This window comes from Phanerochaete carnosa (genome assembly GCF_000300595.1).
Source record: "Phanerochaete carnosa HHB-10118-sp unplaced genomic scaffold PHACAscaffold_2, whole genome shotgun sequence".
NCBI lineage: Eukaryota > Fungi > Basidiomycota > Agaricomycetes > Polyporales > Phanerochaetaceae > Phanerochaete > Phanerochaete carnosa.
The window spans coordinates 3,749,826-3,775,608 of NW_006767629.1; the positions used below are offsets into that span (position 1 = coordinate 3,749,826).

The 25,783-nt window shown below is 54.4% G+C and overlaps 7 protein-coding genes across 7 annotated transcripts; 3 read left to right on the forward strand and 4 right to left on the reverse strand.

Annotated features, from left to right (window-relative positions):
- Positions 1–3,957, forward strand: PHACADRAFT_181874 (uncharacterized protein). The gene is made up of 8 exons (XM_007392426.1): positions 1–230; positions 287–588; positions 640–803; positions 856–867; positions 923–1,050; positions 1,104–1,462; positions 1,562–1,654; positions 1,713–3,957. Exons 1-8 carry the CDS (start codon positions 203–205, stop codon positions 3,519–3,521), a joined length of 2,895 nt encoding a protein of 964 aa, XP_007392488.1. The 5' UTR covers positions 1–202; the 3' UTR covers positions 3,522–3,957.
- Positions 3,958–4,124: 167 nt separating this feature from the next.
- PHACADRAFT_250756 (uncharacterized protein) lies at positions 4,125–5,746 on the reverse strand (the record flags this gene model as incomplete). The annotated part of the gene is made up of 1 exon (XM_007392427.1): positions 4,125–5,746. The coding sequence occupies one exon, from the start codon at positions 5,741–5,743 to the stop codon at positions 4,247–4,249; it is 1,497 nt and encodes a 498-aa protein (XP_007392489.1). The 3' UTR covers positions 4,125–4,246.
- A 24-nt stretch (positions 5,747–5,770) lies between these two features.
- PHACADRAFT_250758 (uncharacterized protein) lies at positions 5,771–7,179 on the reverse strand. The gene has a single exon (XM_007392428.1). It carries the CDS (start codon positions 6,689–6,691, stop codon positions 6,035–6,037), a length of 657 nt encoding a protein of 218 aa, XP_007392490.1. The 5' UTR covers positions 6,692–7,179; the 3' UTR covers positions 5,771–6,034.
- Positions 7,180–7,722: 543 nt separating this feature from the next.
- PHACADRAFT_115318 (uncharacterized protein) lies at positions 7,723–12,347 on the forward strand. The gene is made up of 9 exons (XM_007392429.1): positions 7,723–8,146; positions 8,193–8,278; positions 8,396–9,129; positions 9,180–9,385; positions 9,436–10,265; positions 10,319–10,847; positions 10,896–11,181; positions 11,234–11,462; positions 11,512–12,347. The coding sequence occupies exons 1-9, from the start codon at positions 7,846–7,848 to the stop codon at positions 11,983–11,985; spliced, it is 3,675 nt and encodes a 1,224-aa protein (XP_007392491.1). The 5' UTR covers positions 7,723–7,845; the 3' UTR covers positions 11,986–12,347.
- Positions 12,348–13,204: 857 nt separating this feature from the next.
- Positions 13,205–16,231, forward strand: PHACADRAFT_206161 (uncharacterized protein; the record flags this gene model as incomplete). The annotated part of the gene is made up of 17 exons (XM_007392430.1): positions 13,205–13,505; positions 13,567–13,674; positions 13,729–13,790; positions 13,854–13,897; positions 13,953–14,026; positions 14,082–14,151; positions 14,208–14,281; positions 14,333–14,391; positions 14,450–14,488; positions 14,545–14,556; positions 14,612–14,859; positions 14,922–15,064; positions 15,117–15,520; positions 15,584–15,650; positions 15,707–16,057; positions 16,119–16,145; positions 16,197–16,231. The coding sequence occupies exons 1-17, from the start codon at positions 13,451–13,453 to the stop codon at positions 16,229–16,231; spliced, it is 1,872 nt and encodes a 623-aa protein (XP_007392492.1). The 5' UTR covers positions 13,205–13,450.
- Positions 16,232–17,910: 1,679 nt separating this feature from the next.
- On the reverse strand, positions 17,911–20,981 carry PHACADRAFT_250766 (uncharacterized protein). Its single transcript, XM_007392431.1, has 19 exons — positions 20,855–20,981; positions 20,644–20,743; positions 20,524–20,585; positions 20,429–20,472; positions 20,304–20,377; positions 20,181–20,250; positions 20,053–20,126; positions 19,930–19,988; positions 19,642–19,710; positions 19,407–19,591; positions 19,207–19,349; positions 19,074–19,152; positions 18,765–19,015; positions 18,634–18,707; positions 18,511–18,577; positions 18,327–18,452; positions 18,235–18,267; positions 18,015–18,179; positions 17,911–17,959 (listed from the first exon to the last, which is right to left on the reverse strand). Exons 1-19 carry the CDS (start codon positions 20,915–20,917, stop codon positions 17,931–17,933), a joined length of 1,767 nt encoding a protein of 588 aa, XP_007392493.1. The 5' UTR covers positions 20,918–20,981; the 3' UTR covers positions 17,911–17,930.
- Positions 20,982–22,351: 1,370 nt separating this feature from the next.
- On the reverse strand, positions 22,352–25,136 carry PHACADRAFT_192337 (uncharacterized protein; the record flags this gene model as incomplete). Its single annotated transcript, XM_007392432.1, has 18 exons — positions 22,352–22,386; positions 22,437–22,463; positions 22,525–22,695; positions 22,752–22,877; positions 22,934–23,000; positions 23,065–23,471; positions 23,525–23,667; positions 23,730–23,977; positions 24,033–24,044; positions 24,099–24,137; positions 24,195–24,253; positions 24,305–24,378; positions 24,435–24,504; positions 24,560–24,633; positions 24,690–24,733; positions 24,797–24,858; positions 24,913–25,020; positions 25,082–25,136. The coding sequence occupies 18 exons, from the start codon at positions 25,134–25,136 to the stop codon at positions 22,352–22,354; spliced, it is 1,821 nt and encodes a 606-aa protein (XP_007392494.1).
- Positions 25,137–25,783: the final 647 nt, after the last annotated feature.

Genomic DNA, 25,783 nt, shown 5'->3' on the forward strand with positions numbered 1-25,783 from the left:
CGGGAGCGATTGTTATGAGCGTGCGAGACAAGGATCCGTCTCCCACAATCCACCACTGCACAGCGCTGGTCCGCTCCACTAATAACGGGGACCTGGCCTGTGCATTGCGCGCCAGAGCCCGTCCACATCGTCCGACACATCGAGCAGCTCACTTCGGCCTCTTGGATACCGTTTGGCGGGATACTTTACTAGTCCCTACGCTATGGCAGCCAGCATGGAGAGCTTGTCAGGTACGTCGGCGGGCTGTGCATGGCGCTGAGGAAGCCCACTAAATACGCCATATCAGGTGCCAACTTCGTATCGTCTCACTCTGCAGACGTCATTCTCTCGGATGTCAGACCTATCAAGCTGAAGCTCGAGGCCCTACGCTCCTTGAATGTCCTTTTGGACGAATTATTGTATACTATACTAAGCATAGCGGGCTCGCTGTCCACAGACAAGCTCAAGGGTGGGCTGAGCAAGCTACTTCCAAATAGTCTGGGCAAGACGGCGGTAACAGAGGCAGAAGTTGAGCTCAAAGCATACTGGGAGCGGAACGCTCCGCATACGCCAAACGAGGAGAACTTTGATTTGCAGTGGTCATTCGAGGTGCGTCGCAGTGGTTTTCATCCCAATTGTGCGATTGAAGCGCGCCTATAGCTATTGCGACTGAAATGTGAAGCATACACTACTATGAACGACTTGGACGAGGACGAAGATGCGGAGAGGAAGCTTAGCGAGAAGATGCTAGAGGCTGGAAACCCACATCCACCAGGTGTTCGCCTCGTTTCCCCAGCCGCTTTGTATCTCACTGCAATCTTAGAGTGAGTCTCCAGCTTACCTTCCGAAAGCCTCGCTGTAACCTTCGCTTAACAGACATATTTGCGAGTACGTTGTCGAGGTTCCATTAGTACGGTATCCTTACACAAGTCCCGCTTACTAGACATATACTGTCCGATGTCAGTCGTGTCGCGGCACGCGACAGCAGCCGAGCCGTGGCCACGGTACAAGACCTTTTCGTCGCTCTATGTGAAGACGCATCCGTGTATAGCATGTTCAGAACGATGAAGGGTACGTCATTCGTGTATATTGTGACCGCACCGGGTGCTTACACGTATGTGTAGTATATGACCAGATTGATGCACTCTCGAAAGTTCAGAAGCCACGACGGAGCAAGTCACTCACTAAGAGTATGGACCGGGGCTCCCTGTCCTCTAGGGCAGCCTCTCCGCAGAACGAAAGCTCGTCGCCGCCATCATCGATGCGGATACTGGGGCACCGAATACGTGCATCATCCGAGTCTGCGGGATCGCTTGCGCCCGCGGCGTACGTCGGTGTGGGTAGTAGCCGGTCGTCGAAGGACTCGCCTGGAAAAGCGCGGAAAAAGTTGTTTGGTCGCTCTTCACTAGATCAAGATGGGCCACCGGAAGGTGCCGAGAGTCTGGACGATGATTCTAAAAGAAGCAATTCGATTGAGATGATGGTATAGCCGCCTCAGTTTCCTCGCAACGGACGCTTTCAGCTGATTCCTGCACTTTTTCTTTTCTCTCCCCCCACCTCCCCCCACCTCCATTCCATCCAGGACGAGGAAGCACTGCGCGAGTTCGATGAGCTCATGCAGACCGCAACAACGATGAAGGTGTCGCTGACACCAGACAGGCTCAAGTCTATGGAGGTGCGTCCGCGTGATGACTTCATGGCATGCTCCGGCTGATTGACAGCTTGACGGTTAGGTCTACAAGCACGAGAGGCGTAGGCCCAAGACGGGGGAGAGCGACTCACTCAGCACTACGGAGGCAGAGGTGAAGAGGGCGGTGAGCGTGCGACGTGTTCAAGCCAGACTGGTAGACTCTATCACCGAGGATGAGGAGCCAGTTCCCCTTCCCATCAAAGTTTCCCCGAGTCCGATCCAGGATCCTGTTATCACACCCCGTAGCCGGGAGGCTAGCTTGAACCACTCAACTCTATCCCCTTCCCCCCTGCCGACCACCCGCGCCAGGTCTGTCACCCTGTCCTCCCCTCAGCTTCTGCGCGAAAAGCCGTCACGAGGTCGAATGCACCCCCCCGTGCCCCCACCTCGCTCTCAGCCGCCAGGTGAAGTACAGGGGAACTGGCAAAACCCGGCTTCCACCCAGCAATCGATGTCCGACGGGCGGCCGCAGTGGGCACGGAAAATTGGGAGGAACCGTGAGAGTTTGGACCTAAACGAAGTGATGGGAGTTGACGACGAGGAAACCGAGGTGCCACCGCGGACGCCATCTTCTAGACGCGATCCATCGAGACCGTACATCTCGAAGGGGGCTCGCGATCTCATTGATTTCCTCGATGAGGGTCCGCCGATCCAGATGATGCCGCCGAACCGCAACGCGAGCATGGTCTCTCTGGAATCGTCTAAAAGCCGGTCGGGCGGGAGGTTGCAGCGGATGATGTCTAAGCTTACCCTTGGAAGCTCGAGCGAAAAGTTCAATGGTCGTTCCAGTATGACCACCGAGTCGTCGAGGGCGTATCGCTCGCTAAACTCGTCTGTCACATCTTATTCACCACAATCCTACCTGCAGTCCCCTACAAACACTGTCCGAGGGCCTGCTGTCGTCGTGGCTACTCCCCCACCTCCAACAGCATCTCTCGCAAAGTCGCTCTCTTCTTACATGGCCCAGGAGCCGGCTGTAAAGCCAACCCCGCAAGCTGTCTCGCCCACGTCTTCTCGCAGAATGTCCATCACGCGTAAGCCTGTCCCTGCGTGGGATGAGACCCGAGATGCTTTCAGCGCCCACTCGTCGTCTGCAACGCAGACAAGCGAACAGCCATCCTCTTCCCCGCGATATTCACCCAACCGCAAGTCTTCGTCGTCCAAACGTGCCTCGCCGCTTGATGCCTTCCCTCCTCCTCCTACAACTGTAAACGTCAACGGAGTCGTGCACGACAGCGACTCGGAGATTGTTCGTACCGCCAGTCTTGCTTCGTCGAACCGCTGCACGCCGAACCGGGCTGAATTCCCGTCACCTTCAAGTCTTCATTCGTCGCCAAATACTCCGCCGAGTCCCAGCTCGTCCTCAAAGCAGCAGTCTGTGCGTCATGTCCCCCCAATTGCCGCTATTGACGCTGGCAGTCGAACATCCCTTGCCTACGATATTCCTGAAGTAACACAGCAGTCTTGGCCGCCGACCCCGCTGTCCATTCACCGGGAAGTCCCCGTCCTCGATGCCGCGGCGCCCATCAACGCTCGTGTCAAGTGTACCGGCGTGATTGTCTCGACGTCTGAGAAAGGCGTCGCTGCTGAGGCACTCACTGAGCCTACCTTCACTGCAGAGCAAGCGCGGGACCTCCGGAGGCTGCTGGCTGTAGCCACTACAGCGGACGAGTGCCGCCTGCTCGCGGACATGTTCCTGATTAAGAGCGGGTTCCACCTTCCTCCCACGAATGAGGAGATCCCTACTCCTGCACCGTCGCCAGACGTGGAGGACACCGCGGCGAAGATCGACATTTTCAACAGCGACATTGAGCGGTCGCTCGTAGGCCTGCTTCTAGGCGATGCAGAGTAGACATTATCGCCCCTCCTGCCAACCTCCGTTCGCTACAGTGTGATCTTCCTTTTCAATGTCTATGCCCCTTGCTAGTGTACCTTCACTCGTTCATTTCCTTATACCATATTTACAGTGGTTCACTCCCCAGGATATTAACACTCGCTTTGTTTCACCAGCTGCACAACCCGTGTACAGATGCCAGGGCTCTTCCATTCTCTAAGTCACATTCCTTCTACCCTTCGGTCATTACGATACTTATCTGCAGCTTTTTGATCTGCGTGTTATAGTGCGGTTTGCTTTAAGATATTCTTATCAGTGCTATTAGGCTTCGTACAATCTTTCCTGTCCTCGAGCTTTTCCTCGGCTGTTTGAGTATCTTTATTTTTCCAAAATGCTGTATCAGTCATCCTGTCCGACGACGCGTCTGCAATGATAAGTCCAGGCATAGAGAAGTGTTGGCGAGCGCGAATGAGTAACTCTCGCGGTCTCACCTGGCCGAGCGGACCCTTGACGACTGCGCGTGCTCGGTGCCAGCTAGCGATGTGAAGAGACTTGCTAGAAAGCTGGCATCCCTGTCTGACGGGTGATACGCGAGCAAGATGCGCGACCGAGCAGTTCTAGTCGAAAGATGTAAAGTATATATATATATTGCAACAGTGAGATGGCACTAGGAACTACATGTAGGCGGACGAAACAGGATCGAGTCGCTAGTTACGAACAAGAAAAAAAGATCCAACAAGAGATCAGAAATGCTCGACGGCGAAGACCCACTTGCCCTCTTCGATATCGAAGCTCTCGAAGGTCGTGTTCTTCATGTTCTTGAGCCGCTTGAGATGTCGTGCCGCGTGCGGGTGCTTCTCGTCCTTGATCGGCTCGCGCGTCGCTTTGTCAAGGGCCCAGCAATGCACGAGCATGATGCGCGCGCGCACATTGAGGCCCGAGCCGGGCGGCGGCTTGTCCGCGTCGTCGAGATCTGGGTACACGCTGCACTCCTTGTCGTCGAAGCGCACGATATCGCCCAGGAGTTCCGTCGTGCGCCGGAGGCCGGTCAGGTCGACCGGCTCAAGGAACTCGATTTCGCCGTAGCCAACACGCCCCACGACGAGGCTCTTCACGGCAGAGAGCTCGCCGAACGAGTACTTCTTCAGCTCGGAAAGCGACGGCTTGACATAATAGTCGCCCTCCTTGAGCTCGCTGAGCTCGGGTGCCCTCTCGGCCTCCTTGATGGACTCGCTGGTTGATTGCGCGGAGAACTTGTTCGTCGTGGGCTTGGCGAGGGCCTTCGACGCCGGCGTCGGAGTCTCAGGGGTGCGCTGTGCCATGGCAGCCTCGTATTCCCTCGCTGCAATGCTGAGGGCCGGGTTGAACAGGGATTTCGACGCGCCACTCTTCATCAAATCGGCAGGCTCCACCTTCTTGTCCAGGATGAGTTTCTTGACGCTCTGCCTTGTTGCCCTACCGAGGCCGGGAGATGAACCAGTCCCGCTAAGGACCGCGTCGGGGCCGAGAAGGCTCTTCTGGCTAAGAGCAAGTGCACCCGGCTTGCCATTTGTCAGAGACATACTAGCGCCAAAGCCCTGTGCCTGGTTGGTGGACGTATACCCGCGAAGCTTCGACGTCGCCGGGGTGTAACCAAGCTGGATTCTAGGCACAGGAGTCCGTGTTGGTACCTCGAGGAAAATGTTGGATTTCTTCCGCGGCTGATCAAGAGTGATCGCACGAGGACCTGGCGGGAGCATGCTGAATATCGGGAGGTTGGCACCGATCGGCTGCGCAATCGAGGCAGTCAGCTGCGGCTGTTGCGCGGCCGGCTGGCCAGTGGGAGCGCCGGAAGTGCCCAATGTGTTGCCGAACATAGAACCGCCGAACCCGCCTGCGTTGAGCTGAGTAGGCTGTGTAGTGGCAGGGGCCTTGCCGAAAAGATTGAATCCGCCGTTCACGGGTTGCATGATGTTTTGGCCAGGCGTTGTGCCAAAAAGGCCAGTCTGCTGCTGCGGCACCTGCGCCGTGTTCGCCGTAGGCTGCTGGCCAAAAAACATACCACCACCTGAAGTTGGCGCCGCGGCTGTAGGCCTCGCTGCCTGTCCGAATAAACCAAAGCCACCTGCGGCAGGTTGGGGCCCGGTCTGCTGGTTAGTCTGCGTGCCACCGAACAGACCACCTCCAGTGTTGTTATTAGCGCCTCCGAATAGACCGCCTGGCGTAGGTTGAACAGGTTGGGTGCCGAACACTGTTGACATGTCGTCAGTTCACGTAAGGCAGGTAGACTCTGAAACTGCACTCACGCCCACCTGACGCTTGTTGCTGCTGAGTGGGCTGTTGTGTGCCACCGAAAAGACCGCCACCGGCGGCTCCCGCACCACTACCGAACAATCCACCAGTCTGCTGTGCTCCCTGTTGTTGAGCAGGCTGGGCACCGGCGCCACCGAACGCGCCAAAAGTGCTTGCAGATTGCTGCGGGGGTTGGCCAAACAAGATTGGTTTTTGCTGATTGGTTTGGCCTATCACGGACATTCAGCTATTTCATTCAGCTACGAGAGGCAATCCTTACCGAAAGAACCAAAGCCAGTATTGGACTGTTGCTGGGGCGGTGGCTGCTGCTGACCGAAGAGACCGGTTCCCGCGGCAGGGGGTTGTGTCTGGCCGGCTTGTCCGAAAGCTCCAAACCCACTGGTCGTTCCAGCCGTGTTGGCAGTGCCAGTAGAACCGAATGCGCTGAAAGGCTTAGGCTGCTGGTTTTGCGCACCAAACGCACCGCCACCAAAGAGGCTACCAGTGGCAGGCTGCTGTTGCGGAGGCTGAGGCTGAGGCTGTCCAAAGGTGCCGAATGCACCGGTCTGCTGCTGCTGTGATGGTTGCTGTGGTTGTTGCTGACCGAATGCACCACCTCCGAATAGACCACCACCCGTTGCTGGAGTGGTGGTCGCTGCAGGCTGTCCAAAGGTGCCGAATCCTGCTGGTCCAGTGGTAGCGGCAGGATTACTGGCGTTACCGAACGAGCCAAATACGGGGTTCGCTGGCTGGGTGGCAGTTGGCGCAGCAGGTTGACCGAACAGCCCACTGCTAGTGGTAGGTTGCGCAGCAGGTGCGCCGAAGCTCGATTGGCCGAATGCACCCGCAGTTTTGCGACCTTGCTGGTAGTCTTGCCAGCGCAGTTCCTCGGAAGAAGAGCCTCGATACGTGGGCATGCATGATATGCTTTGATAATGGAGAGTGACGGAGGTGTTCCCGGCGTCTTTCTCGGTGAACGCATTATAAGGTGGGTTGGAGCTTCCCGTTGTTACGGGAGGTACGCCATCGATGGAGCCGGCGGTAGGGTTGGCTGCTATTGTGAACACGAGACCGAGAGAGAGTAGTATATCGAAACTTACAGGTGGTGGTGGTCGGGCCAAAGGTTGACGGTGCAGGCTTGGCTCCGAACATATTGCTGCCACCGAACGTGCCTGTGCCTGTGTTTGTGCTGGTGTTCTGTCCGAACAAGCCCGTCCCCGTGCTCGTCCCAGCAGGGTTCGACCCAAACGCTCCGGAACTACCAAACGTCGACGCCCCAGTGCCTCCGCCACCGAAAGTCCCGAAGCCTGTGGCCGGTTTCGGTGCCCCAAAGAGTCCCGACGCAGTGTTTTGGGCGTTGTTGGAACCAAATGTGCCTGACGAGAGTGTTAAAGCTGCTGTTCGAATGTGTCCACGCTCGCGCCACGCACCAAAGCCGGTCGTGGCCGGGGTCGCTGTAGAAGTGCTCGCTGTGCTTCCCAGGCCACCAAACATGGGGTTCGCTTGAGGTTGTTGTTGTTGGCCAAAAGCGCCTCCCGAACCGAAGGTACCTGCGTACGTGACCTTGTTTACATGGCGCGCGAAATGAGTTGATGCTTTGACGTACCGGTGCCGAATCCTGCAGGCTGCCCGAAGGCAGAGTTTCCTTGCTGCTGCTGTGGTTGCTGTTGTGGCTGCTGCTGGGGCTGCTGCTGCTGGGGTTGCTGCTGAGGCTGGCCCCACGACGAAGTTATGCTATTGTTTCCGAACATCTTGCTCGGGATTCGTCGCTCGGAAGGTCGTGGTCGATGTGCAAGAATTGGTACCCCCCTTTCGGGACGCGTTTAAGCGGAGTCTAAACTCGAGTCAGTCACAGGCTCGGTCCCGTCGCCTATCTTCAAAGCTCCGCCCGCATGACTCTTATCTCTTTCACACTCCGCAGAGAGCGCCATCATGTTACTTTATGGCTACAAGTCCAAGAAAGGCATGTTTATAACTATGTACGCGAAAAATTGCATCGTATAACTTTGCTCTCGATCCTCTCGCAAGCTGTACATCTCAGCCAAACGGCTCGCAGAGACATCAAACTGTGATGCCTGACGGAAGTCCCCGGATAACACCGAAGCCCACCTTTGACACCCTTTCCCGCGAGAAAAATTTCAAGCACCCGCCAAAGAATGGTCATGTCGTGCCTACACTGAACGAATTCGTTACTCCCCATCTCGAATCTTTCAACGCGCTTTTCGACGACTCTGGACTGCCGCAAGGTGATGGAGATGATCGAGGACTTTTGTCTCAAGGCATCGCGGATATTGGCGAGCGGGCAGTGTTCGACGGCAAGGGGCAAGTGGGTGAAGAGAGTGGGCAGCGAGGATGGGGGAATCGATTAACGGGTGCGTCCATGTACTCTTGCATGTACGGCACATTGATCTTTTGCAGTATGGTATGAGCAGGTATCTGTTGCACGGCCCATGGTCTCTGAAAAGGACCAAATTGCGAGGGTTCGCAAGACCTACCCGACCGAGGTAAGTCCAGCTCGGTGCTCGAGGGAGCGTTCACTTGAAAAACGGCACTCCTACGACAGGACGCGCGAAGGACTATTCCGTCATGTACCAGCGACTGATGGCATCTGTTTTCTCTAGGCTCGTGAACGTCTGACTTCTTATCGAGGGAGAATGACCACTCGGCTATGCTGGAGAATCAACGACGGTCCCGTGGAGAAAGAAAACAGAGACTGTGGTCTTCTGCCGATCATGGTTCGCTCGGTACGGTGTAACTTGAGGGGAATGTCGTCCGCCGAACTCGTCCAGCATCATGAAGAGCCTGAAGAGTTCGGAGGCTACTTCATAATCAATGGAAACGAACGCCTCATTCGCTACCTCATCCTTCCACGACGGAATCATGTCATTTCCCTTATCCGTCCCTCTTTCACTAATCGAGGCCCTTCCTACACGCCACATGCGGTACAAATCCGCTGTGTCCGTCCCGACCAGACAAGCGTCACAAACACACTTCACTACCTCTCAAACGGTTCCGCCACCCTTCGCTTTAGCTGGCGCAAACAAGAATACGTGATCCCTATCATGCTTATTCTCAAAGCTCTCGTCGGCGTGTCAGATAAAGAGATTTTCGAAGGCGTCATGATGCAGGAGTACGAAGATACGTTCTTGACCGACCGTGTCGAAATGCTTCTGCGCAGCTTCAAAGCGTACAGCTTATATACAGGCGACCAATGTTTGGAGTACCTCGGTAACAAGTTCCGTGTTGTCCTCGGCATGCCTGAAGACTGGACGAACAAGGCCCTCGGCACATGGCTAGTTGACAAGCTCGTCCTTGTACATCTTGATTCTCCTCGCGATAAATTCCGCATGCTACTGTCAGTACACGCTATTGTATGCCTTATCGACACTGACGATAGCTCTACAGCTTCATGCTTCGAAAGTTGTTCGCAGTCGTTTCAGGGTCCTGCTCTGTAGACAATCCTGATTCGCCTCAACATCAAGAGGTGCTTTTACCTGGGGCCCTGTACGGCATGATCATCAAGGAGCGCCTGGAAGAGGCCCTCAACAACTTTGTCAGAAGTATTCAGATCGACGTCCAACGGGATGAACCGTCAGTGGACTTCTTCGACAGTGAGCCCATCATGACTTGTCTGCGACACTCCGCTGAGATTGACTAACAGAGCGATACATCAAGAAGATGCTCCAGAAGATCAATTACGAGATAGGTGCGAGGATGTCAAACTTCCTGGCTACTGGCAACCTGGTGTCAGCTTCCGGCCTCGATCTCCAGCAAGCTTCAGGTTTCACCATCGTCGCCGAGAAGCTGAACTGGCTACGTTATATCAGCCACTTTCGGTCGATTCACCGTGGTGCCTTCTTTGCTGAACTCAAGACAACTACGGTCCGGAAACTGCTTCCCGAAGCATGGGGCTTCCTGTGTCCCGTACACACACCCGATGGTTCTCCTTGCGGTCTTCTAAACCACCTTTCACGGACTTGCCGCATCGTCACTCAACCTCTTGCTGTTGCTCATATTCCCGCGCTACTCGTATCCCATGGCATGACCCAGGCGTTCAGCACATTGGTTGATGGTCGTCGCAACCTCTGCATTCAGCTTGATGGTCGTGTGATCGGCTGGGCTCCGCAAAATACCGCACAGCGGCTTGCCACTAGTCTCAGGATATGGAAAACAGAGGGCAAGCACAACGTTCCTCTTGACCTGGAGATTGGCTATGTACCGACCTCGCAGGGTGGCCAGTACCCGGGCCTGTATCTCTTCTCGTCAAGATCACGGATGATGCGACCCGTCAAATATCTTTCGAACGGTCGTAACGATCAGATCGGCTCGTTCGAGCAGGTGTATATGAATATTGCCTGCACGCCGGAGGAGATCGAGAAGGGCGTGTTTTCCCATGTCGAGCACAAGCCGACGAACTTCTTGTCAATCCTAGCAAACTTGACCCCCTTCTCCGACTTCAACCAGAGTCCACGGAACATTTACCAGTGTCAAGTACGTCTGTCTCCGCTCCAATCATGTAACGAATCACTTACATATGGCTGAAGATGGGTAAGCAAAGTATGGGAACACCATCGACCACACTTCGGCACCGGACAGACAACAAGCTGTATCGCCTACAGACCGGCCAAAGCCCTGTCGTCCGCCCTGCTCTCCACGACACATACGGAATGGACTCTTTCCCGAACGGCACCAACGCGATCGTCGCTGTTATCTCGTATACTGGTTACGACATGGAGGATGCTATGATCCTGAACAAGTCCGCGCACGAGCGCGGCTTTGGTTATGGAACGGTCTACAAGTCGCAGATTATCGATCTGAAGGATCTGCAAGGGCGCTCGGCATCCTCTTCAGCGCCAACACTGCACTTTGGATTCGGGTACGATATCAAGACCGAGGGAGACAAGGCGCACTCATGCTGCGAGTTCTTGGATCTCGACGGTCTCCCGTATGTCGGTACACGATTGAACCCCGGCGATCCTATTGCGGCGTACATCGATGATACGACCGGCAGGACCAGATTCGTGAAGTACAAGGGCGACGAGACCGCTTATGTTGACACCGTTCGTCTACTTGGTGTGTGCCTTCACTTGCATCCCGCGCCAAGCTAATATGGACGTGCAGGTAGCGATGCAGGTGACCAGGAGCTGCAGAAGGTCCATATCACCCTGCGTATCACCCGTGCTCCCGTTATCGGTGACAAGTTTTCCTCGCGGCACGGTCAGAAGGGTGTCTGTTCGCAAAAGTGGCCGATGATTGATATGCCCTTTACGGAGAGCGGCATGCAACCTGACGTTATCATCAACCCGCACGCCTTCCCGTCTCGCATGACTATTGGCATGCTGGTCGAGAGCATGGCCGGTAAGGCCGGCGCCATGCACGGTCTCGCGCAGGATGCGACTCCATTCCAGTATGTCTTTCGGCTTGAGACCTATGCGGTAGCTTATTCAAAGTGCATGTAGGTTTACTGAGGAAGACACTGCAGTGGACTACTTCGGTGACCAGCTGCTCGCCGCCGGATACAATTACTACGGCAACGAGCCAATGTACTCCGGCATCACCGGGCAGGAATTCGCTGCAGACATCTACATTGGTGTTGTATACTACCAGCGTCTGCGTCACATGGTGTTGGATAAGTTTCAGGTTCGAACAACTGGTCCTGTTGATCCCGTTACCCGGCAGCCCGTGAAGGTATGCTTCGACAATATCTCATGCTCTTCTTCACGCTCATCTTGCATAGGGTCGTAAACGCGCCGGTGGCATCCGTTTCGGGGAGATGGAACGCGACGCGCTCATCGCGCACGGTACTTCCTTCCTCCTGCAAGACCGTCTCATGAACTGCTCCGACTACTCAACTGCATGGGTCTGTCGCACGTGCGGCAGTCTCATCTCGCTCGGCTATGACGACGTCAGTCTCGGCGAGATGGTCATCGGTACTAGTGGCAAGCTCAAGCCGACTGGCCCCGGCGGCGAGTACTGCAGGGTGTGCCGTGCGGCTGCGGAAGAAGAGGAGGAGCGCGAGCGGAAGGCTCTCGCAACAGGGCAGAATGCCTCAAAGCAAAATGGCCTCAAGGTAGCGATAGCTTCGCAGCAGATGCTTGGCCCATCATCAAAAGGCGGCGATCTCGACATCGTCGCCATCCCCTACGTGTTCCGGTACTTGTGCGCTGAATTGGCTGCGATGGGTATCAATATCTCATTAGAAGTTCGATAGAAGATCTGCTGTTATGTTTATATGGTCTATAGCTTTAGCCTAGCTGACGACAATTTGCTTTCCCAATTTCTCGCTTTCCGTTCCGCCGCCTGTGCGAAGTGCGACGAGCAGGTCGATGCATCTCCTCAGTTTAACTTACGGTTTGCATACTTGCTGGAGTGTCAGGATCACCTCCCAGGATCTGACTCTGGGTGGCCCGTCGCGCGCGTAAAGTGGGACCTCACTAGTCTCAATATTCGATCTTCTGCTCTCGTTTTGCGCTCGTATGTGGGTCGTTCCTTGTGCTATCTCAAGTATCACGGATACCATTACATATTCCTTAGCTACGTGCTTATGCGGCTACCAATATACTCTGAACACGCTGTCACTGTTAGCACAGCTACAGGGGATGATTTAAATGCGATATTGAACTCGTCCCGTGGATAGTTTTCAGAGACTCTGCTCCGGGATTGATGAGGCTAAGTATGCCATGACGAGTCATTCCCGCGAACAAGAGCGAGTATTTGAACACTTGTACATCTGTCAAAGACCGTGAGTGTATACATGTGTGCTCATCCTGAGCCGATAAACACAATATTATACTAAATTTACAGCTAACAGTCCTCTGTCTGTTCCGTGCCGCGCTGTTGCGGCTTGAGCGAGCTGTGTACTCGCCGTCGCCATCTTCGGACCCGGTTTAGCTGCCCAAACCCAATTCGAAGCCGCATTCGCGTCTGGACTCACGCATAGTGTCGCTGATCTTGTCACCTACCGCGCCGCAAAGGTAGAACATGACGCGTGACGAGCCACACGCTTCCACTAGGCACAGTCATCGCGACACCTCTCGAGCAGGGCTAGGAGTCTAATGAGACGACCGCAGGCTACCCTGGCCACCCCTTTTCGCGGCACGCAAATCCCCGGACACGCGTCTGGAGATGCGTCGGTGAGTGCGCCACGCTCCAATGTCTCAGACACGGCGGGAGTGGTGCGGCAACAGCTACAGTCGGCAGCTCTGCTACAGAGTTCATTTTAGTACGCCTCTGATCGGCAGGAACCCGCACGTCGCTTGAACAATTAATAGGCATACGATTGATTAATACAACGTCATGTCTTCCTCATGAAACACAATTGTGCTCCCAGCGCTGCCGCACGTGATTGCTAGGCGCGGCCAGATGCCACCTTGGTTTGGCACAAGATCTCGTAGATCTCATTATCGGCGGCATAAATGGCTAGTAGTGCGTCCGTGCCATTTCCAAACAGACGTCCTCGAAGCTGATGCAGCCGCTCGGACTATTTTGATGTGTGTAAAACGCGTCGCGCATGAACGTGCTGAACACCCGCATAGTAGCTATTTCATTCTATAGATGCGGACGTCACCTGCCTCAGTTCCCATTGTATATATTCCTACCTTCGCCCGGTATCACTCCTCCAGTACCCTCGCTCGGTATTACTCCCTCAGTAGAACAAGTCTGTCCAAAGCATTACAATGTCTGCCAAGATCGGAGACGTCGCCGACAAGTCCTTCGACTATGTCATTATCGGTGAATCGATCTTCATTCGCTCGGCCATGATCACACCCGTTGACTATGAGCAACTATGTAGGTGGTGGTGCCGCCGGCCTTGTCTTAGCTGCTCGTTTAAGCGAGGACCCATCCAAGACGGTCTGCGTCTTGGAGGCGGGAGACTCGAACATCAATGACCCGGCCATTCGTACGTAACGTTTCATGCGTCAAGTCTGCACAGAAATTCATGCAAGCTGTATAGTGACGCCCGCCTCATACGGATCCCATTTCGGAAACAAGCAGTATGATTGGAATTCTGCGACGGTGAGTAACTCCAAGTCAGCGATGAGGTATGTTAGCTGAGACCTATGGACGATGTACATCTAGACAAAGCAGAAGTTCTGTTCTGACAGGGTCTTTCCATTGGCACAGTTCGCACTCACGCTCCCTACGCTCTAACAAAACATTGACCTCTTTGTGATACAGTGGGCGCGGCCTCGGCGGCTCGACTAGCATCAATTTTATGGGATGGACCAAGCCTTCAGCAGACGAGATCGACGGTGTGCACGCACTTGCCATCTGAACTTCCTGCCGCCATTTAACCATCACTCTTAGATTGGGGACGCCTCGGTAACCCAGGTTGGAACTGGAAGAATTTCCAGAAGTATGTGCAAAGGGCCGAACGGTAGGTCATCCTTCCGCAGGCAAGTTATCCCCTCCTCAACAGTAATACTTGCACAGCTTCGTCGAGCCAGCCACCAAGCTCCGCAAGGACGCCAATATACCGCTGAACGAAGGAGACCTTGGCACTAAAGGTATGCGCAACATACCGTCAGGCTGTTAGCGTCGCTCATAGCGCGTCGAAGGCTCCGTAGCAATTTCGTTCCCGAGAACATTTGCTGATGTCGATCCCTTCCTTATGCAGGTGAGTCTTGTATCACTGTCATGTGGCTTAGTTACTCGTGGTGACTATCTTTGTCCAGACTACCAAGAACGCCGGTATCCCGACCGCACCACGCCCAGTAAGTTGCTCCGGTCTGCATATCAGCTGTTGAGACATACTGATCACTGTGAACAGTACGGCGGCAACGTATGTCCGTAGTACGTCCCGTTTCCGCCGTGCGCTGATTGCTTCTTCCGCGCAGCCAAACGGATGTTACTGGATGATCAACTCCCTTGATCAACAAACCTCGACGCGCTCGTACGCCTGCACAGCGTACTACGTACCTAACCGTGACCGTCCGAACTTGACCGTCCTCACTGGTGCAAATGTGGCGAGGGTCGTCTCAGACAAGGGCACGGACGGAATCTTGACCGTCACTGGCGTCGAGTTCCTGCATGGCGAGAAGGGTCATGTCGTACATGTGAACAAGGAAGCGCTAGTCTGTGCTGGGTACGTCGCGCGTTGTGTCTTGGCGCCGTGGTGGATGCCTAAAATTCATGGGTATATGCTAGGGCGCTGAAGTCTCCGCAAATTCTTGAGCTATCAGGCATCGGTAGCAAGTCCGTGCTCGAAAAAGCGGGGGTCGAGGTCAAGATCGATCTTCCCAGCGTGGGTGAGAACATGCAGGAGCACCTGTTCGGCCCGTGTATGTGGGGTGCGTTACCCCAAATTGCAGCAAACCGCTCTCAGCTAACACTCGCCAAAAGAGCTCAAGCCCGAGCACAAGTTCCTCAACTACAGCGAGCTCCAGCACTCCGCGGGGCGCGCGAGGCACGAGGCGCTCTACAAGGACCTCGAGGGTGTGTTCACAATGGGGATCGTCAACTGCTCATTTAATCCGCTCGAGACAATCGCCGGCACTCCGCGCGCGCAGGAGATCTATGAGCGCGCCCGCGCGCAAGTTGACGCACTCGACGCAGCACGTACGCCGGCCGGCCTACGCGAGCAGTATGCGATCCAGCTGGAGCGTCTCCGCCCTGGCGTGCTCCCCGCGGGCCTCGGGTGCGAGACCATCGGCGTGCCGGGCACCATGGGCGCGCCTGCCACGGAGGGCCGGTCGTACTTTTCGTTGATGTACAGCATGACCCATCCGTTCTCGCGGGGGCACGTCGTAAGTAGCTGCCTCTCGTAATGCCTGCCGACGCCCACGTTCTGACGGATAGTTTCGGTGCAGCATATTACGTCGAGCGACCCGATGGTTGAGCCCGAGATTGACCCGCAATACTTTGAGTACGGAAGTGGTGCGTTGCGTCGTCTTTGTTTACCAAATATACATTTGACTGGCGCCCCGTCTTAGACCTCGACGTGATCGTGGAGATCGCCAAGTTCGTGCGCAACATAGTGCAGCATGCGCCGTTGAAGGACATGATCGAGAAGGAGGTCATGCCGGGGCCGGCTGTACAGGACGGCGAGCAGTTTAAGGGCACGTTCCCGTTCGCTTTCCCTCGCCACATTGACATTGACGTATGGCACACAGAGTTCGTGAAGACGGCTTGCGGCACAACGTGGCACACATGCGGCACCTGCTCAATGACGCCGCGTGACAAGAGCGGCGTCGTCGACCACGAGCTCAAAGTATACGGCACGAACAACCTCAGGGTCGTCGACCTGTCGATTGTCCCACTGACCGTTGCCTCACACATGCAGTGTATGTATGCCAGGCTATCTATCGTGAACGTGTATAGCTGATATCGAGTCGACGCATGTAGCTGTTGCGTACGCGATAGCTGAGCAAGGTGTGTTATATTTCTAAGAATACGGCGTTCAGGTTGCTGACTGCTTTGCAGCGGCAGACATTATCAAAGGTACGTTCCGGCCTTAGGGGGCCAGGCTGACGCATATCGGTTTTGTACGGGCACTCTGGTCGGGATTATCAGTGTTTAAACTTTACATGCAATTGTGTTGCGTGCAAGGAGGGGGAAATTTTGCGTTTTATTTGTAACAGTAAGATAAGAATGGGGATGGAATGCACAGTATACAAATGAAGCCTGGATGTAGCAAGACATTCCAATTCAATGTACTCATACATTTTATAGGTGCTATAGTTCAATAGCACAGGACGATCAGAGTGATAGTGGCCCTGGGATGCCAAGTGGTGCTGAATGGCTTCTTCAGCCAACCTGTAGAGATCTCACCGGTATCACCTTCATCAACAAATAGTCACACCGCTTCGTTGCTCGTCAGTCTCTCGCGACCAGGGAGGAGTTCCTTGACGAGCATCTCCATTATTCAGTTGATGAAGTGTTCGCTACCTTGCACGCGAACCTCACCATCTTGACGTGAATGCCAAGATGTTTGACGCGGCTGTTGTTAGAATCTTCAACGAAAATGTAGCATACTGGATATTTACTCTATTTCTGAGACAGACCCCCTCTGTGCTAGGTCCAGATAGGAGACCGGGGAGAACCAGTCGTAGGGTTCGTGACGTAACAGTAGAACAGTATTTCCTGAAGTCGGGGTGTTGGCCGTTGGACATGATGGAGCCATACTGGTTTTGTCTGAGAAGCCTCGTGCTGTATTCTTACCACCCGGATCGCGCCCGACAGAGATGACGTCCGGAAGCGGGGACTATCAACGACGTTCCGCAACATACGCACGTCTTCCGCGCTGCGCGGGATGAGCCTTGAGAAGAGGAGAGGTCTGGTCGGAAGCGACCAGTGCTTGCATACAAGGCTAGGCGCAGCAAGTCCGCGCTTCAAGCACGAATATTCTGCCCACGAGAACTCGAAGGTCTCGCGATTATTGAGCGTGTCAGGAGGAGTGAGATGGTAGAGAATGCGGGAGAGCAGCTCGGGAGGAAGGTCGGCTCCCGTGGCGTATGGCATCCCTGTGTAGTTCTGCAAACGTGCGAGAGGACAAGTCGAGGTAGCTGTCCAGGGTACGAGTGGACAACGATAACGTGCCGTGCTGGCGTTCGTTCAAAGCCATGAGGTTTACGTGATGCATGACACTTGGTATGCCAGGACACAGCATGAATCCTCGAAAATGAATATATGGCAGGACACAGCATGAATCCTCGAAAATGAATATATGGCAGGACAGGATGGCGGCTGACAGTCACCGCACGCACAAGCCAAGGCACAAGCTGTGATTACTCGCATAAGCGATATGTGGTTGACGGCCTTGTGTAGTCTCGCACCTGGGGGAGTTTCAGGCTGGAGACGAACTGCCGCGGCCTCAAGTTTGCGTTCAAGGCCACTGCAGGCGCCACCTCACCAAAAAAAGCGATACCCGGAGACAGGAGCGCACCAATAGAGTCCACCGAGAGGCTGTGAGGGACGATACGAGGAGCTAGACGAAGGTGGGTAGTTCAAGAGGCTCGTGAACGTCCGATGTATCTGATGTGGCCAACACTACGCCGCGGCGCTATGCACAAATACAGAACACTCAAATTAAATTTTCCTAGTCGGAATCGACGGCACATGGCTGACCCAAAGTATACATACATTCCATCCAATTCCTTGCATAACACGACTGAGAACCGTTGTAAGACAGCGATGATCTTGCAGAACTCCGACAGTCTAGGCTGCGGCCTTGATGATGTCGGCAGCTGGACAACGGCTCGTCAATATCTGCGCAGCCAGTGTGATAGATGTGCCACATACCCTTCTCTGCAATGGCGTACACAGCCGACTGCGGGTGTGAGGCGAAGTGCAGAGGGACGATAGACAGGTCGACGACACGGAGGTTGCTCGTGCCGTAGACCTTGAGATCGGTGTCAACAACGCCGTTCTTTTCTCTTGGCACCATCGAGCACGACCCGGCGGTGTCTACAACATTGACATTAGCTCGTTGTTGCCCTACAAATGGACTCATAATACGTACGCCAAGTAGTGCTGAACGTCTTCTTCAGCCAATCTGCAACCATCCCGTCAGCACCACTTTCGACTTTCGCGCGCGGAAATAGATGAACATACCTCCCCATTGCTCGTCGGTCTGAACCTCGAGGCCGGGGTTGACCTCCTTGACGACCATCTCCTTCATTGGGGATGTGTTCGCCACCTTGCGCGCGAACTTCACCATCTCAACGTGGATACCAAGATCTGTGACACAGTCATCGTTAGGACCGCCAGTGAGCTCGCTCAGGGATATACTACGCACCAAAGCTTTGCTCGAAGTAGTGCGCGTCCATCTCTGGATCCTTGCGCGGGTCGGAAGACGTCGAGTGCTGGGAGCGCATGATCAGCTGCGATCCTTCGTCCTACGTGCGGATCTTGCACTTACGACAGTTCCACGCGAGAAGCCGTGGTTCATAGCGACGAGAATCGTGGCATACCGCTTGCCAGGCTCAGGCGTGTCTTCATAGTGCAGTCAGCAATGTTCGGGCAAATTTTGGGACAGCAGACTGCACTTACTGGGGCCGCTCAGGAAGCCGGGGAAGCTGATGAACTCGCACCCGGGGCTGCCAGCCTTGCCGGGCACGAACCGCTCCATCGCAACTTCGAATTGCTCCCGCAATCCAGGATGCGCCTTGTCGTCGATTTTTGCCACAGCGTCTTTCATCTTGTCGTATATATCGGCCTGCTTGCCCTGTGGTGCGAACATGTCGAAGCTGTTCCATGCGAAGCCGACGATGCCGATCGTATGCAGGCCCGATCCAGATTCACTGTACACAAAGTACCGACTTTAGCAATATCCGTGTATGCAGTTGAATAAAGGCTTACTGGAGTTCGAGATGTTTGGCAGCAACGGCAGGATCGCGGAGAAGATCGAGGGTGTCGAATGGAGCATCATCATTAAGTTCTACATAAGAGTGTCAGCGAGGGGAAGCTTCTTTCTTGAGCTGAAGCGACATACCCCAGCTTAGTCCGACGAAAATGTGATCCTGGATGTTCTCTCCGACGCCAGGGAGCTCAACCTTCAATGGAACGTCGATCTTCTCCAGCACATCTTTCCTGCCAAAGCCTGAAAGCTCGAGCAGCTGCGGCGACTTTAGAGTGCTGAAAAAGAGCGTTTGTGACTTTCACTCAAGTAAGTAGATTGCGAAAGGCACATACCCTGCGCTGAGGATCACCTCCTTTGTCGCATTCACGGTCTGAACCTTGCCGCTTGCTTCATCGAAGAACTCGACGCCGACGGCGGTCCACGAGCCGTTGCGAGTGTTTTCCGTCAGCACGCGGTTAACATGAGCCCCGACTGCGACCTTGTAGTTCGGGCGATCCTTGTACGGAAGGTAGAAAGCCTAGGGGTCGTTTAGACGCTAGATAACACTCGTGGGGAATGGCTACTGACGGTTGTAGAGTAAGTTCGCTTGTGGTTTTGGGGATCATAGGTGTTCGGAAGGAAAGACACACCCTTGGGCTGTTCGAGAGATCAATATATGCGCCTCAGTACATTTCATTGTCACTTACGTCTCCACCGAGCTGCATAGAGCGCCAAGTGAGCGATTGGCAAGGCAAGCGAGATATAGGTGGGCTTACTGGCTGTGTGGAAAACGGTAGATTATTGTTCAGGAACGCCTGAGAAACACGACTTTGTTAGAGAAAAGGGATCAGAGGAAGGCGGGACGATGACCCGCACCTGTTGTATCCTGACTTCGGCTTCGGAAATAGACGCGGGGAAGGAAATCTTGAGCGGACCTAATGCAAGCGTGTACGACAATGAATATGAGGGGATAATTAGACTGCAAGTATGTATCCGTACCTTGCCGACCAACGGTCCAAGTCTCCGTCTTAACGCCGGTTCGCGTCTTATATTCTTCTGTCGGTTCGGAGAAACTAATTCGAGCGAGTAAGATCGAGCGATCTCAAAAGGAAGTTGCGCGGGCATACCCTTCAGCACGCTGGAAATACGGCTCGAGGTTCTTCCAGTTCCAGCCAGGGTTCCCGAGGCGCTCAAAGTCTGCAGGTCTCTATATAGTGATCTGCGCAACGCGGTCATGATACGCCACATACCATCGATATCACGAGCCGGAGGCTTGGTATAGACCAGGAAGTTGACGCCGGAAGAGCCACCGAGACCCTTGCCGCTGCGCTGGTATTAGACGCCATATAAATAGTTGCGGCTGGAAAGAACATACCGGTGCCAGCCAGACTCCCTGTCCTCGACGTACTTTTGTTTGATCTGACAGGTAAAGGCTCAGTTGATGACTTGGTGAGACGGAAGATGGCATACCGTCTTGTGGTGCCAAGAATAAGAGTCGTTACCGAGGTGGCTACCGAAAATAGCCGGGCGCACTGGATGTATGCACCTAATAAGGCATAGACAGTCACAGAGGAGCACAATACGACATACACAACTGAGGGTCGTCGATGTTTGCTTGACCGGCTTCCAAGACGAGGACCTTTACATTGGGATCTTCGGTCAGGCGGGCGGCAAGCGTAAGACCAGCGGTCTGCCGCAGACGCGGGAGCGTAAGCACCTAGAGTTAGCACATGAAACGGAAAGACGCACTCCGCCACCTGTACAAGGACATCTCAGCGCCTGCTCGACGGACGCAGACGACACACTCACCAGCGATGATGTAGTCGAAGAACTGGTTGTTCAACTGCTCAGCGGGAACAATCATGGTATAGGATATCTGAGGCGCTGTAGACGTGGGTGACGAGGATGGATGGGTGAAGCGGAAGACGAGACGAGACGAGGAGCTAGCTGGCCGTTGGGGCAGGATATATACACGCTGATGATGGGCTTCTTTTTGCGCTCAACTTGCCTCCTTGGAAGAAAGTAGCGTGACAGGCACCCCGGCACAGAATCGAGCCTAATCGGGGGACGAGACCCTTTGCGGAATTGGCGACTGCTTGGAGATATCCGGGGCATTGAAGACGAATTCGAAGGTCAGCGCGCACTCGGTTCCGTCGTGGCACATCGGAGGTCCCACTGAGCTACCTGATCGTTGTTCGTGTCACTGCAGAAGTATTCCTACATCAGCATGCGTCGCACTCCGTTCTCGGGTGCCTCCATTTCCAGAGCAGGAGCAGAGCCTCGTGGGCGATGCACGAAGATAGCACGAACCAGCTCGCCCCTTCTGCTCAGCACGTGCCATTACATAAGCACTGCCGCCCGCCGAAACAGGTGGCAGCCGAGTTGCTCTGGTAACCTGTCGTAAGCAAAATGCTGGTGGCCGGCACACTCAATCCGTGCAGCGCACTTACGAAATGCTAGCCGGTCTTCCATCCTCCATAGTGAGAACTTCTCATGCATAAGCAACTATCTTCCAGGGTCAACTCGGAGCGATACACCCTTCGGACATCAGCCAGAAGGCCAGAGGAACCCCAGTCACTATCGTAGAGACTGCTGCCGAGCTCTGTTCGAGCAGAGGCTACAGAAAAGTCTCATGGAGGACCACCTTCTCGTATCTACAGGCTGGCGACGCGATGATGAGCAGGTCAGCATTACGGCAAAGCGGAATGTTCTTCGTACCCTGGGTTGCCACGTCTTGTTGGCGAAGGTAACAAATGCCTGCTTTGCGGGGACAACAGAAGAGTTGCGGACTCTTCGCGGGAGAGTGTGGATGGCTGGAAGCGATCCGCGGAGCAGGTGGAGATGTGGACGACATGCTCTGGGTGCACAAAAGCTGAAGGAAGCACAGAAGGCATAGCCTCGAGAATCGAGAATTTCCATCCGAGGTAACTAATCATTCCAAAGTAGCGTAAGCCTTCAGCATTTGACCTGCGCCTTACATACGCATCTGTCCGGCGAGAAGATACAGCATACTGAACATGTAGACAGATACAATTGTGCAGTCGGTTTCAGGATCCGGAAAATGTGAAAACAGTCTGATTCCTTGACAGAAGGTGTCAACTCGCCGGCGCTCGATCGTAAGAGGGATAGTTACTCTGGTCCGTCGTGGTACCTGGACAGCGCATACACCTGAGAAACTTTGGGAAAAATTGTGCCCCCAGCGTGGCCCATACGCAGTGCAAATTCCCGGCATCAAGGTACAGACAGTTCTACTTCTGATATTGATGCCAGATCCCGTAAGCCAGATAAATTCAGCTTCCTAACGCTCGAACGTGCCCTTGATGATGTCTGCCGCTGCAAAGCAGTCAGCAACTGAACGCTTTATTCTTAAAACTATGACACACCTTGCTCAGCTATCGCATACACAACAGCTACACGCGTCGACCCAGTATCAGCTACACACACTCGCAGCAGACAGCCTGGCATACATACACTGTGTGTGAGAGGCAACGTGCAGTGGGGCAATTGACAGGTCGACGACCCTGAGATTGTTCGTACCGTACACTCTGAGCTCGTGGTCGACGACGCCGCCCTTGTCGCGCGGCATCATCGAGCAGGTACCACACGTGTGCCACGACGTCGAGCACGTCTCCTTTACGTATTCTGTGCGCCCCACGTCAAGATTCCGATATGGCGGGGAAGGGGGGATAGGAACGCACGCATGAGCTGCTCGTCAGTCTGCACAGACGGCCCGGGTGCGACCTCCCTCGCGACCATGTCCTTCAATGGCGCATGCTGCACCAGATTGCGCGCGAACTTGGCGGCCTCCATGAACACGTCGAGGTCTGCGGCGGGGCGTCATCTGGCTGCATATGCGGTTCAAGGAAAGAACACGGCGCACCAGTTTCGTGCTCAAAGTAGTGTGGATCGAGCTCGGGATCGACCATCGGGTCGGCCGACGTGATGTGCTGCGCCAAACCATTCATCAGAACGCGCTGGTCGCGGCAGGCATCGCCAGAGGCGGTTACTTACGACGTGCCCCCGCGATAGCGGATGGTTCATGCTGTATGACCACGAAAAGTATGACCGACCCTCTTCCACGGACACCCCGAACGCGGTGGTGGTCACGCCGGTGACCTCACACCCGGGACCCGCGGGGAGCACGCCAGGGCGGAGGCGCGCCAGCAGGATCGCGTACTGCTCACGCAGGCCAGTAGGAGTACGTGCTGGGTCGAGCGTGTCGACTTGCGCACGAGCGCGCTCGTAGATCTCTTGCGCACGCGAGGTGCCAGCGACTGTTTCGAGCGGACTATACGAGAAGCTGACGATGCCCATCGTGAGTGCGCCCTTAAGGTTCTTGTAGAGTGCTTTATGCTGTGCGAGCCCAATGGGGTTCAAAAGCTCGTTGAAGCCGAGGAAGTCGTGCTCGGGCTTGAGCTCTTGTGGCGGGTGTTAGTTGGGAGGGAGGTGAGCTATAATGGGGGCGACGCACCCCAGGAGAAGGCGCCGAAGATGTGCTCCTGCATGTTCTCGCCTAAGCCTGGAAGGTCGACCTTGACCTCGACCCCCACCTTTTCGAGCACGGACCTGTTGCCGATTCCCGATAGCTCAAGAATCTGCGGAGACTTCAGCGCCCTAGCATATACCCATCAATTTCAGCCATCCGCCACGGCGTCAAGACACAAGGCGCGACATACCCAGCACAGATAATCGCTTCCTTCTTCACATACACCACGTGACCTTTCTCGCCATGCAGGAACTCGACGCCAGTGATGGTCAAATTTCCGTCCGTGCCCTCGTCTGAGACGATCCTCGCCACGTGTGCACCAGTGAGGACGGTCAAGTTCGGACGGTCACGATTAGGCATGTAGTACGCTGTGCAGGCGTACGAGCGCGTCGAGGTTTGTTGATCAAGGGAGTTGATCATCCAGAAAAATCCGTTTGGCTAGGCGGAAGAAGCATTGAGCGTACAGTAGGAACAGAGAGGACTAAAGACGTACGTTGCCACCGTACTGTTCACAATGGTCAGTGTCTCAGCAGCCGGTATGTAGGTCTGAGAGACTTACTGGGCGTGGCGCAGTCGAGATACCGGCGTTCTTGGCAGTCTGGACAAAGACAGTCACCACGGGTACCCAGGTCGCACGACAGTGATACGAACTCACCTGCATAAAGTAGGTTTCGGCTTCACTAAAAGTCCTCGGGAACGAAATTGGTAGGGTACCTTCGACGCGCCGTGAGCGGCGTTAACAGCTTGAGGATACCTTACATATACCTTTAGTGCCAAGGTCTCCTTCGTGCAGCGGTATCTTAAACTTTTCGCGGAGTTCGGCGGCTGGCTCTACGAAGCTGTGCAAGTGTTAATGTTGAGGAGAGGAAGACTGGCCGGTGGAAGGGTGACCTACCGTTCGGCCCTTTGCACATACTTCTGGAAATTCTTCCAGTTCCAACCTGGGTTACCGAGGCTTTCCCAGTCTAAGAGCGATGGTTAAATGGTGGCAGGAAGTCTAGATAGTAAGTGTATGTGCACCGTCGATCTCCTCAGCTGGAGGCTTGGCCCATTGATAGAAGTTGATACCAGATGAGCCGCCAAGGCCGCGCCCCCTGTATAAAAGGGGGGTCAATGTTTTTGTCAGAGCGTACGGAACGTGAGTGCGAACCGAGACCATGGAAAGATTCTGTCAGAACAGAACTTCTGCTTTGTCTAGATGTACATCGTCGACCGGTCTCAGCTAAGATGCCCCACCGACGACTTGGAGTTACGCACCGTCGCAAAATTCCAATCATATTGCTTGTTGCCAAACTGCGATGCATATGCAGCAGGTGCCACTATACCGCTTACATGAGTCTCAGTACAGGCTTGCTGCATGGGACATAACGTACAAATGGCCGGGTCGTTGATGTTGGGATCTCCCGCCTCCAAGACGCATACTGTCTTGGATGGGTCCTCGCTCAGACGGGCAGCTAGGGTAAGGCCGGCGGTACCGCCGCCTGCACAATTGCTCACAGTCAATGGGTAGGATTAAGGCGGTGCGAACGGAAATTGATTCACCGATGATGACATAGTCGAAGGACTTATCCGTGACGTTTTCGATCTTGGCAGACATAGCAGTCCTTTGGATAGGCCTGTTGTATCGATGGAGTGATGCGGGACGAGGCTATATACTTTGTGAGCTGAAACAAGTAGCATCCGCATCAAGAACATGAAACAACTATCATGCGCTTGTATCACAGCGCTTTGGATAAGCCTGTTGTACCGAAGAAGTGATGCGGAATGAGGGTAAGATTACTATGATGGCACCCTCGTTTATTAGTGTTCCCTGCTTTATTAATTTGCTTTTGCTACTTCAATCTGCCTCCGGAGGTGCTGGGAATATTTTTTAAGATAGCTCTGTATTCATGCTATAATATGATACCAATATCATGACATATATAAGGTGAAAGACGGTATGGTATTTTTGTAGATGCTCAGAAGCAGTCTAAAACTGGCTGAAACATGCTACTGATGGCTAGATCCAACCAGATCTCGCTCACCAAATATTCTTGCGACTACATTTATGAACTTGTGCACTTGCACTGAGCCTGGTAGGCTAATATATTTTGTTTTAAAAGTGCTAGGTACATGCACAGAGAAGGAACAGTTGTGGAGCGTTACAATGAACGGGCAAGGTGTGATGAAATTGTCACTCCGCCTGATCTCAGACACGGCAGGCAACGAGGGGCTCTCGACAGCAAGTCGCAACGATCCTACGCT

Bases quoted from the DNA above. Each gene is read 5' to 3' on its own strand.
- PHACADRAFT_181874 (XM_007392426.1), top strand. From the start codon at position 203: ATGGCAGCCAGCATGGAGAGCTTGTCAG. The intron at 1,051-1,103 runs GTACGTCATTCG...ACGTATGTGTAG, and splicing joins CATGTTCAGAACGATGAAGG to TATATGACCAGATTGATGCA. The intron at 1,463-1,561 runs GTATAGCCGCCT...CATTCCATCCAG, and splicing joins GCAATTCGATTGAGATGATG to GACGAGGAAGCACTGCGCGA.
- PHACADRAFT_115318 (XM_007392429.1), top strand. From the start codon at position 7,846: ATGCCTGACGGAAGTCCCCGGATAACACCGAAGCCCACCTTTGACACC. The intron at 8,147-8,192 runs GTGCGTCCATGT...GATCTTTTGCAG, and splicing joins ATGGGGGAATCGATTAACGG to TATGGTATGAGCAGGTATCT. The intron at 11,182-11,233 runs GTATGTCTTTCG...AAGTGCATGTAG, and splicing joins CAGGATGCGACTCCATTCCA to GTTTACTGAGGAAGACACTG.
- PHACADRAFT_250758 (XM_007392428.1), bottom strand. From the start codon at position 6,691: ATGCCCACGTATCGAGGCTCTTCTTCCGAGGAACTGCGCTGGCAAGAC.
- PHACADRAFT_250766 (XM_007392431.1), bottom strand. From the start codon at position 20,917: ATGATTGTTCCCGCTGAGCAGTTGAACAACCAGTTCTTCGACTACATC. The intron at 20,586-20,643 runs GTATGTCGTATT...GCATACATCCAG, and splicing joins CATCGACGACCCTCAGTTGT to TGCGCCCGGCTATTTTCGGT. The intron at 18,578-18,633 runs GTAAGTGCAAGA...ATGCGCTCCCAG, and splicing joins GCTTCTCGCGTGGAACTGTC to CACTCGACGTCTTCCGACCC.